The 13119-nt window shown below is 37.6% G+C and overlaps 1 protein-coding gene across 1 annotated transcript; it reads right to left on the bottom strand.

Annotated features, from left to right (window-relative positions):
- Nucleotides 1-1423: 1423 nt before the first annotated feature.
- On the bottom strand, nt 1424-2440 carry LOC307247380 (endonuclease domain-containing 1 protein-like; the record flags this gene model as incomplete). Its single annotated transcript, XM_080023533.1, has 2 exons — nt 1424-2017; nt 2147-2440. The coding sequence occupies 2 exons, from the start codon at nt 2438-2440 to the stop codon at nt 1424-1426; spliced, it is 888 nt and encodes a 295-aa protein (XP_079879659.1).
- Between the last annotated feature and the right edge of the window lie 10679 nt (nt 2441-13119).

Below are 13119 nucleotides of genomic sequence, written 5' to 3'. Positions count from 1 at the left end.
ATGACGAGGACTTGCAGCAGGCACAGGTGTGTCTGCTGCAGAATACAGGCGATCAGAGATAGAGGGAGGTTTATTTTCTTACCCTCCGGTTTATGCTCCACGCCACAAATGCCGGAAATAATGCATCGGGAGAATGGGCTTTTGTCAAGCGTTTCTTGTCTATCTGTGTATAAAAGAAACTCAATAGTATAGGCGGTTGCTCCTCTTTTTCATCCCAGGCCATATTAAATTGTTTTGCATGAACTACAATTGCTCAGACCATACTCTCACCAGCAGCTGCAATATTGAAAGGTTTATAGTTATACCTTTAACTTTTCACCAGCCATGTAATGCATCCTTATATATATATATATATATATATATATATATATATATATATATATATATATATATATATATATATATATATATAAATGTAAGCTTTGGGTGGTCAGACATAATTTTATTATAACAAAAAGTATTTTTTCACATCTTGTCAAATGTTATGGCTGCATGCTATGTCTTTCAATGCAGAAACGCAGTTTGTCCAAATTGGCCTGCCCTAAACCTTTCTTTGCGTTTATGATATGCAAATATTTGATAAGAGGCAACAATTACTTTCTGGTACTTCTTGATAGGTGTTTTTTTTTTTTTTTTTTCCTCCACCGGACAATTCTACTTTTCCCCGCAGTGTTTGCACCGTCCGACTCCGGAAAAGCCAGGCCGCATGACTCGAACCCAGTCGATATGACAGCTTCTGGTGGAAATAAAAAAAAAAAAAAAGTCTGCGTACTTGACGATGAAACGCTACAGTATTCACTTATAGAGACGTCGCGTGAAAGAATTTACGGGCGGAAGAAGATTTTCGGAGGTAGTTGGGATCCCTGGTGAGGTGGAGAACATGCGAGTGTCAATGTGTTGAAGTTAAGTTCTCGTGATCTCGGGATCACATGGTCCGAACGCGCGTGAATATTTTTTGAGACGTATTAAAAAAACCCCCCTCATGATTTAGACGACTGTGATAGACATACAGTATATGCGAACAACATCTAAATATATGAACGCAGCTATGTGCACATGAATCTGTTTAACGCTGCTATGGCAACTACTCAATGAGAAACGGCCACCAGGGACAGCGACAGAGTTGGGCGGGGAAAGGCATCGCGGTGACGGCCCTGTGGCGAGCAACCGCTTCTGGTGTGAGCGTATGGTTCGAGTTTAGCACTTTCCAAATTTGTCCGCGTCAGTGCGACACTTCGGCTAAAATGAGTGCGTCAGAAATAAAACCAATCACCCCACAACAGTCAGAAGAGCTTTATTAATGGAGCAGCTTGGTAGTTATAGCTTCCAAATACATATGCAATATATTTTTTTAATGAGCGCATCACCACGTCGTCACTGTTAAGCAGCTGTTCTGTCGGCACACATGGCTGCCTCTTCGCCCCTAGTGGTCCAAACTGTAGGACGGCGGGACACAGTCGTCCGCGAAGATCTGAAAGTTCTTGTTCACGAAGGTGGTCCTCCTGAGGAACTCCTCCAGCTTCTGAACGGAGAGCTCCATCACCTCGTTGCTCTCCCTGTCGTTGAGGCCGTAGTGGGCGTAGGCCGGGAACTTGTAGCGCTCGTCGAACGGCGCGTTGTGGTCGTAGTTGGCGCAGCAGTAGGCCGACCACATGTGGGCGGGCACCGCCACGCGGTCGACGTTCCGCCGGCGGATCGTCCTCCCCGACGTGGTGATCCCCGTCACCACGTAGGCGGTGCCGCGGCAGTAGTTGTTCAGCCGCTTGCGGATGAGGCACTCCTGCGCCTTCCACGCTCCGGCCTGAAACTCCCGCACCTGGGGGACCACGTTGGTCAGCGTGTAGGTGGAGGCCTTGTCGTCCAGCTGAGCCTGGTGCTCGTCCGGGTTCAGGGCGCCGCGCTCGTAGAGGATGGCGTCGGTGTAGTCCTCCAGCACCGCCTGGGCGTCTTCGAAGTTCATGTGCACGTACCCCGGGGGGAACGGCTGCATCTCGCCTGTGCCAGAGGGCGTGGAGAGCTGCAGACGGGTGGAACAAAGACAGCCATTGAGGCGGAGTGATTTGGAGCGGATTTCAAGGGCGCAAACGAAGCCGCGCGCTGTCTACCTGACGTTGTTCGAGGAACGCTTCCCCAAACCGTGTCTTACCTGAGGTTCATACATCCAGGGCACGTCCACCCACTTTTCGCCGTCCGAGCGCTTGAAGGTGTAGGCCGAGTAGACGGGGACGCGGCCGGCGGTGTCGTACAGTGTCACGTAGCGTGGCTCGTTGTTGTAGCGCTGGCAGATGCTCCGCACAGAGTGGTGCTCCAGCCCGGACGGCGGGGTCCCCATATACAGGAACGCCTTACATTCTGGAGGCAGCTCCTTTTCCACCGACCCCCTTACCGCCGCGGTTGCCACGGTGACCAGCAGCAGAGCCGCCTGGGCCCAGGACGCCATTATTCCCGGGAGCAACCGGTAGGTAAATTGACGAGAATGAGTTGTAGCTCAGTTGAGTCCCTCGAAATGCCGAACGGCGGTTCGGGTGTTCCTGGTCTTGTTTCTCACTGTAATGTGTTCATAACCAATGTGAAGCCTCCAAAGGCTTTACTCGCAAGTGAATAGAACAACTCCTGCTGGCGGCACCTGTGGCACTTTCTAATCAGAAGACATTATGCAAAATCTCAAGTAGGGCCACCCACCATCTTTTTGCCTGAGCCAAAGTACAGCTATCGCACCACAGTATTGTGGTGTCTCATCTCTCTTAGTCATGGATAAAACTTCAGACTTACCCGGGAAAAAGTAACAAGTAATTTCAACCAGACTGGTTTAAAAAAATAAAATAAAAAAATGTAATTTCAACCTGCGAAACCCATTCATGGAATTTGCCTCATTTCATTTCATCACAATAGATGCCAACTTAAAAACATTTAATTCTCTATTAAAACTATGCACTTACATTATTTAATAATTCAAATACAAGATAAATGTCATGGATGATTAAGTAGAGGTGAAAATTTATAATCCATTACGATAGTACATAGTTGTAGAAAGAAAAAAACAAAACATTGTGACGCTGTCTATTTTCTTTGTTTTATTATTTCTTTATTTATTTTTAAAGGACCATGAATGATATTAAACACAAATGTTTTAATTTGATGCATTGTCAACCTTGGCATGTTACTATTAATACAGGTGCAGTACATACATACGGTGGTGTAGTATACATAGTATATTCTGGTGTAAATGGGCAAAAAGGGCTTAGCCCACTCCATAGTATGTTTTTTTAAATAAAATACCCCTGCAGGGCAGATCTCTCCCCTCTTTTTCATGTTAATAACGACGATGAATCAGATTACTGAGAATCCTGGTGAAGCCACTACAACAGCACCACCAAATGGCCATGATAAAAAACACAGGCGTGTAAATGAGTGTCAAAGTGCAGCCCAGGCCTCTGTGTATCAGCCCATCACAATAAACACAATAAACGCAATAAACAATCTCACAATACACCTCCATTGGGAGTGAAGGGATTTAAACTCATTGACCAATCACAACGCAGTGTTGTTGTAGGGCGGCCCTGATTGGCCAGAACAGACCACTGGAAACAAAGAGACCACAGGACAGTAAAATGAGCCAGGTTTCCCGTTTTTATTCATTTTATATTATTATATGTTATATTATTATATGTTACATGATTATATTCTATGTTACACCATGCACTGCTTCTGGTCTAATAAGCAAACCGTTTTCTGTAATATTGAAATGGTTTCATTTTCAGCACATGACGGTTCAGTATGAAGGCCAAAAGCGCAAATATCATGTTAACACGTCAAAAACCGATGGAAGGCCATGAGCGCAAAGAACGTATCGGAAATGGCTTTTTAACACATCAAAAATGTCGTGTTATCGTGTCAAATTTGACGCGGTAACGCAGCGGCTTTTGACATGTGACATCATCGGTGACGTCAACAAGAAAAAAAAACGACAACGACACGCTAATACGTGTTGACACGTCATGTAAAACGTCACGGCCGGGTTTTTCCATTCTTGTCTATAGGGGGGATTAAAAGGAACTCTGAGGAACTGATTATTTCACTTACTTCCTTCATCCTCTTCTTCTTTTTCATTTTTGTTTATTGTGATTCTTATTATACTACAGTACAGTACAATGTCTTGCCTTGTATCAGACTGTATGTATTTAATACTTGTTACCATACTTATTTATATTTTATCTGACAGCTCAATCCATCCACACAAATATGTCAGGGTCTCGGTGAGGATCCTCAAGTCCTTCTACTCTGGAGCAGTGGAGAGCGTCCTGACAGGCAACATCACTGGCTGGTTTGGGAGCTGTACTGCTCAGGACTGGCGGGCCCTGCAGAGGGTGGTGCGTTCAGCCGAACTTACCGCTGGAACTACCCTGCCCTCCCTGCAGGACTCATACACCAGGAGGTGTAGTAGCAGAGACCGTGGGATCATGAAGGATCCTCACCACCCCAACAACGGACTGTTTCAGCTGCTGTGGTCGGGAAAGCGCCTCCGCAGTCACACAGTTAGAACAGAGCGACTGAGACGGAGTTTCTTCCATCCAGCCATAAGAACTGTCAATGCTGAACACACCAGGGGCCCCACTGAGACACACACATAGGCCCCATTGCCTTACTGAGCTGTAAGTTGCATACTGTAGTGTACAATATGCTGTATCACTGTTCTGCGTAACTGCATACTGTGCTGTATTGCTGATCTGTTCGGTGGGACTGTATAGCTGTGTAGTACTGTGTACTGTATATCTCCATACACACTACCTAATTTTATTCACATGCCACTTTGCTGCACATATCTGTATACTGTATACCATAATAGTCTATTCCTTTTTTTTCTATTTTGTATTCCTACTTTGTATATTAACTTTTTACTCATCAAGCATTACGTTTGAGGAATCAGCTAGTTCAGTTAGTTGAGTGAGTTTGTTTATTAGTCGCTATTGCCTTAGCACTTATTGTGCATAGTCTCCTGGTGCGTTGCAATGACATTTCACTGCATATATTGTATGTATGCTTGTATGTTTATGTATGTGACAACTAAACATCTTGAATCTGTGAATGTGCAGTCATCCACATGAATTTAATCTCAAATTCTGCCTCTTAATTCTGAATATTGTTTAAACGATGTCAGTATGTCTTGTCTGGTACCTCACTGTATGTATTCAATACTTCTTAGTGCAATTGGTTTGTCTTCTTATTGCCAGCTTAGAACTAGTAGAATACCTTTTTGGCTGTTGCTGTTCCCAGCCACTGTAGCCACAAGCCAAAACATGAGGTTATGGCTCACATTGAGTGCTTTTAGTTAACTTTATCATGGTTGGGTGAGCACAAGGACATAGGGTTATACCCTCACTATGAATTTAATTCACAACAATTTAATTGGATATAAATATCTGTGTACCTATCAGCCAGTGTGGTAGATATTTCCATGGTGACAGGAAGCTCCGCCAATCAGAGGTGTCGCTGTTACACTTAGGATTATGGGTAGTTTAGTCTCCATCACATCGCAAATAAAACAAGATTTTCTTAAAACAAGGTTGACATCGCACAGACTTGCGGCTTCTACAGGAGCAAAACACATTTTTATATACATTGCATATTATTTACATATGTACATTTACATATGTAATTTGCAAAGCGCAATTATTATATTTGTTTTAAACCCTAGCCCTAGCCAACTACGAAGACAACAATTCTGCACCGTTTTGTTATGCATGGTGCTTAAGAAGGGAAGGAAAGGAAACTTACTGGAAATTCTGTCCATGTCCTGGTCCATCTATACTGTCAAAATGATTTGAGGCAGACTGCAGGTTGGTGAATCAAAGTTTCATCTTCTGGGGTCCCACTCTGCAAGAGATTATAAAAAGAAAATGAGATTCTAAGGCTCTAAGTTTTTGTTTAATGCAGCAATTCCCAACCTATGGACCGCAAAGGTATTGCAAGTGGGCCGCCAAATCAAGGGCAAAACAATAGATCTTATTAAAAAGGTAAATGCAAAATTATAAATTAGAAAAACGTTTTTAAATGTAAAATAAATAAATAATTCATGGTATTTTTTTTCTTTAAAAACCTTCAAAAAAGCATCATCACTGACAGATAGGAACTTCTGGCAGGGTGAACTACGTACAAACTGGACCACGATCGATGTGCACATGTACATTTTTGAACTTGAGGTGATATTCAAAATGGTTGGCTAGCATCAGGCACACTGAAAAGAAAAGAAGTCATTGGTACATCATCCTAAAGGGAAGTCCCGGCAGGACATCGGACAAGCGGGACAGTCCCGCCTGCCAAACAAAAAAGAAAGGTTCGAAGAAAGTATAGCACTGAATAGTTTGATTTGTAGTTGAGAGTAGTTTGATTTTTTTTGGACAGGCACAGAAGACGAACTGTTACTGCTGCGTGGTGTGTTCCGAGATTTTATCAAACAAAGCTCTGAAGCCATGTAAAGTGCGCCGTCACCTCGAGACAAAACACCAACAGTAAATGTGTAAATGTAAAATCAAGGAGTATCAGGGCAAGAAGAAAGTCATCGAAACGACATGTATGGGCACGGAGAACGCAAAGGCAGCAGAAGCGTCCTATCAGGTCGTCTGACTCATGGCCAAGCCCGATAAGCTTGCATACGAACGGGGAGAATTTAATTCTTCCTGCCCCAAAAGTGATTGTGGGGGTGATGTTGGGAGAGAAGGCCTGCAAACAAATCAACCTCATCTCATCGTTTGATAACTCAGTCAAACGCAGGATTGACGAGATGGAGAGAATGCATCAGTACAGCTGATAATGAGCATATGAGAGAGTCGTTTTTATGCCCTCCAACTGGATGGATCGACTTCACAAATCTGTCAAACATGCTTGCCTATGTGAGGTATGAAAACGATGGAGAGACAAAAGAAGAGTTCCTGTTTTGCAAATCTTTACCGACGCGTTCAACTGCCAAGGACATTTTTGACATTCTGAATGCGTTCATAGTTTAAAACGGGATTGATTCACCCAAATGTGTGGGAGTGAGGTATTGATGGGTCCCATGCGATGCCAGGCCAGCACAGTGCAGTCATCTCCCGGGTGAAAGCTGTCACTCCACTTGTAGCATCTGTCCTCTGCAGTATACACAGAGCAGCCTTGGCTGTAAAGAAAATGCTGTAGATCTAAAGACTGTTGTAGATGAGGCGGTCAGAGTCAACTTCATTAAAAGCCGCCCACTGCAATCACCTTTATTTCCCGTTTTATGTGACGAGATGGGCGTTGACCATAAGCAGCTTCTGTTACACACCAAAGTCTGGTGGCTCTCAACAGGAAAGGTACTGATGCAAGTTTTTGAATTGCGTGATGAGGTGAGGGTGTTTTTTCTCAACACAAAGTTTGAACTCACACATCGCTTCAGTTATTTTAAGTGACATTTTCAGACATTTTCAGCCACTTAAATGGACTCAACCTTAGTCTCCAAGGAACTACTATTTACGATGTTGAAAACTGTCAAAATATACAACACCGAAAAACATCACAAAAGCAACAAAATACATATCGAAAAATGTCAAAATATGCAACGCCAAAAATATCACAAGAACGATATACTATACTAGTCGAAAAATGTCAAAATATACAACTCAGAAAAATATCCCAAAAACGACATAATACATATCGAAAAACGTCTAAATATACAATGACAAAGCTATCACAAGAACGACGTACTTTACTATGTTGAAAACTGTCAAAATATACAACACCGAAAAATATCCCAAACATAACATAACACATATCGAAAAACATCTAAATATGCAACACCAAAAATATCACAAAAACGACATACTATACTGTCGAAAAACGTCAAAATATACAACGCCGAAAAATATCCCAAAAACGACATGCTATACTGTGTCGAAAAACTGTCAAAATATACAACGCCAAGAAATATCCCAAAAACAACATAATACACATCGAAAAACGTCTAAATATACAACGCCGAAATATATCACAAAATCGTCAAAATATACAACCCAAATAAATATCACAAAAAACGACATACTATACTATGTCGAAAAACGTCAAAATATACCACTCCGAAAAATATCACAAAAACGTCAAAATATACAACCCGGATAAATTTCACAAAAACGACATACTAAACTATGTCGAAAAACGTAAAAATATACAACACGGAAAAATATCACAAAAACGACATACTATACCATGTTGAAAAACGTCAAAATATACCACACCAAAAAATATCACAAAAACGACAGACTATATACTATGTCGAAAAACGTCAAAATATACCACTCCAAAATATATCACAAAAACATCAAAATATACAACCCAGATAAATTTCACAAAAACGACAAACTATACTATGTCGAAAAATGTCAAAATATACCACTCCAAAAAATATCACAAAAACGCAAAATACACAACCCAGACAAATATCACAAATACGACATACTATACTATGTCGAAAAACGCCAAAATATACCAATCCGAAATATATCACAAAAACGTCAAAATATACACCCCAAATAAATATCACAAAAAACGACATACTATACGATGTCGAAAATCGTCAAAATATACCACTCCTAAAAATATCACAAAAACGTCAAAATATACAACCCAGACAAATATCACAAAAACAACATACTATACTATGTCGAAAAAAGTCTAAATATACAACGCCAAAAAATATCACAAAAACAACATACTATATACTATGTCGAAAAATGTCAAAATATTCCACTCCGAAAAAAATCACAAAAACGTCAAAATATACCACACCAAAAAATATCACAAAAACGTCAAAATATACAACCCAAATAAATATAAAAAAACCGACATACTATACTATGTCGAAAAATGTAAAAACATACCACTCCAAAAAAATCCACAAAAACGTCAAAATATACAACCCAGATAAATATCACAAATACGACATAGTATACTATGTCGAAAAAAGTCAAAATATACAACACCAAAAAATATCACAAAAACGTCAAAATATACAACCCAAATATATATCACAAAAAACGACATACTATACCAAGTCTAAAAACGTCAAAATATACCACTCCGAAAAATATCACAAAAACGTCAAAATATACAACCCAGATAAATATCACAAAAAGGACATACTATACTATGTTGAAAAACGTCAAAATATACCACTTCGAAATATAACACAAAATCGTCAAAATATACAACCCAGATAAATTTCACAAATACGACATACTATATACTATGTCGAAAAAAGTCAAAATATACAACGCCAAAAAATATCACAAAAAGGACATACTATAATATGTCGAAAAACGTCAAAATATACCACTGCGAAAAATATCACAAAAACGTCAAAATATACAACCCAGATAAATATCACAAAAACGACATACTATACTATGTCGAAAAACGTCAAAATATACCACTCTGAAAAATATCACAAAAACGTCAAAATATACAACCCAAATAAATATCACAAAAAACGACATACTATACTATGTCGAAAAACGTCAAAATAAACAACGCCAAAAAATATCACAAAAACGACATACTATACTATGTCGAAAAACGTCAAAATATACAATGCCAAGAAATATCCCAAAAACGACAAAATACACAACCCAGAGAAATATCCCAAAAACGACATACTATACTATGTCGAAAAACGTCAAAATATACAACGCCAAGAAATATCCCAAAAACGACATACTATACTATGTCGAAAAACGTCAAAATATACAATGCCAAGAAATATCCCAAAAACGACAAAATATACAACCCAGATAAAAAAAAAAAAAACGACACACTATACTATGTCGAAAAACGTCAAAATATACCACTGCGAAAAATATCACAAAAACGTCAAAATATACAACCCAGATAAATATCACAAAAACGACATACTATACTATGTCGAAAATTATCAAAATATACCACTCCAAAAAATATCACAAAAACGTTAAAATACACAACCCAGATAAATATCCCAAAAACGACATACTATACTATGTCGAAAAACGTCAAAATATACCACTCTGAAAAATATCACAAAAACGTCAAAATATACAACCCAAATAAATATCACAAAAAACGACATACTATACTATGTCGAAAAACGTCAAAATAAACAACGCCAAAAAATATCACAAAAACGACATACTATACTATGTCGAAAAACGTCAAAATATACAACGCCAAGAAATATCCCAAAATCGACAAAATATACAACCCAGATAAATATAGCAAAAACGACATACTATATACTATGTCGAAAAATGTAAAAATATACCACTCAAAAAAATATCACAAAAACGTCAAAATATACAACCCAGATAAATTTCACAAATACGACATACTATATACTATGTCGAAAAAAGTCAAAATATACAACGCCAAAAAATATCACAAAAAGGACATACTATACTATGTCGAAAAACGTAAAAATATACCACACCGGAAAATATCACAAAAAAGTCAAAATACACAACCCAGACAAATATCACAAAAACGACATACTATACTATGTCGAAAAATGTCAAAATATTCCACTCCGAAAAAAATCACAAAAACGTCAAAATATACAACCCAGATAAATATCACAAAAACGACATACTATACTATGTTGAAAAACGTCAAAATATACCACACCAAAAAATATCACAAAAACGACATATGTCGAAAAACGTCAAAATATACCACACCAAAAAATATCACAAAAACATCAAAATATACAACCCAGATAAAAATTTAAAAAACGACATACTATACTATGTCGAAAAACGTCAAAATATACCACTCCGAAAAATATCACAAAAACGTCAAAATATACAACCCAGACAAATATCCCAAAAACGACATACTATACAATGTCGAAAAACTTCAAAATATACAACGGCAGAAAATATCACAAAAACGACATAGTGTACTATGTCGAAAAACAGATAAATATCACAAAAACGACATACTATACTATGTCGAAAAACGTCAAAATATACCACTCTGAAAAATATCACAAAAACGTCAAAATATACAACCCAAATAAATATCACAAAAAACGACATACTATACTATGTCGAAAAACGTCAAAATATACAACGCCAAGAAATATCCCAAAAACGACATACTATACTATGTCGAAAAACGTCAAAATATACAACGCCAAGAAATATCCCAAAAACGACATACTATACTATGTCGAAAAATGTCAAAATATACCACTCCGAAAAATATCCCAAAAACGTCAAAATATACAACCCAGAGAAATATCCCAAAAACGACATACTATACTATGTCGAAAAACGTCAAAATATACCACTCGGAAAAATATCACAAAAACGTCAAAATATACAACCCAGATAAATATCACAAAAACGACATACTATACTATGTCGAAAAACGTCAAAATATACCACGCGGAAAAATATCACAAAAACGACAAAATATACAACCCAGATAAATATCACAAAAACGACATACTATATACTATGTCGAAAAATGTAAAAATATACAACGGCAAAAAATATCACAAAAACGACATACTGTACTATGTCGAAAAACATCAAAATATACCACTCCAAAAAATATCACAAAAACGTTAAAATACACAACCCAGATAAATATCACAAAAACGACATACTATACTATGTCGAAAAACGTCAAAAAATGCCACGCGGAAAAATATCACAAAAACGACATACTATACTATGTCGAAAAACGTCAAAATATACCACTCTGAAAAATATCACAAAAACGTCAAAATATACAACCCAAATAAATATCACAAAAAACGACATACTATACTATTTCGAAAAACGTCAAAATAAACAACGCCAAAAAATATCACAAAAACGACATACTATACTATGTCGAAAAAAGTCAAAATATACAACGCCAAGAAATATCACAAAAACGACATACTATACTATGTCGAAAAACGTCAAAATATACAACGCCAAGAAATATCCCAAAAACGACATACTATACTATGTCGAAAAATGTCAAAATATACCACTCCGAAAAATATCCCAAAAACGTCAAAATATACAACCCAGAGAAATATCCCAAAAACGACATACTATACTATGTCGAAAAACGTCAAAATATACCACTCGGAAAAATATCACAAAAACGTCAAAATATACAACCCAGATAAATATAAAAAAAACAATATACTATACTATGTCGAAAAACGTCAAAAGATACAATGCCAAGAAATATCCCAAAAACGACATACTATATGTCGAAAAATGTCAAAATATACCACTCGGAAAAATATCCCAAAAACGTCAAAATATACAACCCAGAGAAATATCCCAAAAACGACTTACTTATACTATGTCGAAAAACGTAAAAATATACCACTCGGAAAAATATCACAAAAACGTCAAAATATACAACCCAGATAAATATAACAAAAACGACATACTATACTATGTCGAAAAACGTCAAAATATACCACGCGGAAAAATATCACAAAAACGACAAAATATACAACCCAGATAAATATAGCAAAAACGACATACTATATACTATGTCGAAAAATGTAAAAATATACAACGGCAAAAAATATCACAAAAACGACATACTGTACTATGTCGAAAAACATCAAAATATCACAAAAACGTCAAAATATACAACGCCAAGAAATATCCCAAAAACGACATACTATACTATGTCGAAAAACGTCAAAATATACAATGCCAAGAAATATCCCAAAAACGACATACTATACTATGTCGAAAAATGTCAAAATATACCACTCCGAAAAATATCCCAAAAACGTCAAAATATACAACCCAGAGAAATATCCCAAAAACGACATACTATACTATGTCGAAAAACATAAAAATATACCACTCGGAAAAATATCACAAAAACGTCAAAATATACAACCCAGATAAATATAACAAAAACGACATACTATACTATGTTGAAAAACGTCAAAATATACCACTTCGAAAAATATCACAAAAACGTCAAAATATACAACCCAGATAAATATCACAAAAACGACATACGATACTATGTCGAAAAACGTCAAAATATACCACGCGGAAAAATATCACAAAAACGACAAAATATACAACCCAGATAAATTTCACAAAT

The sequence above is a fragment of the Zeus faber genome (genome assembly GCF_960531495.2).
Source record: "Zeus faber genome assembly, chromosome: 22".
Classification (NCBI taxonomy): Eukaryota; Metazoa; Chordata; class Actinopteri; order Zeiformes; family Zeidae; genus Zeus; species Zeus faber.
The sequence above is the reverse complement of the archived record's forward strand: the minus strand, read 5'-3'. Positions and strand labels throughout refer to the sequence as shown.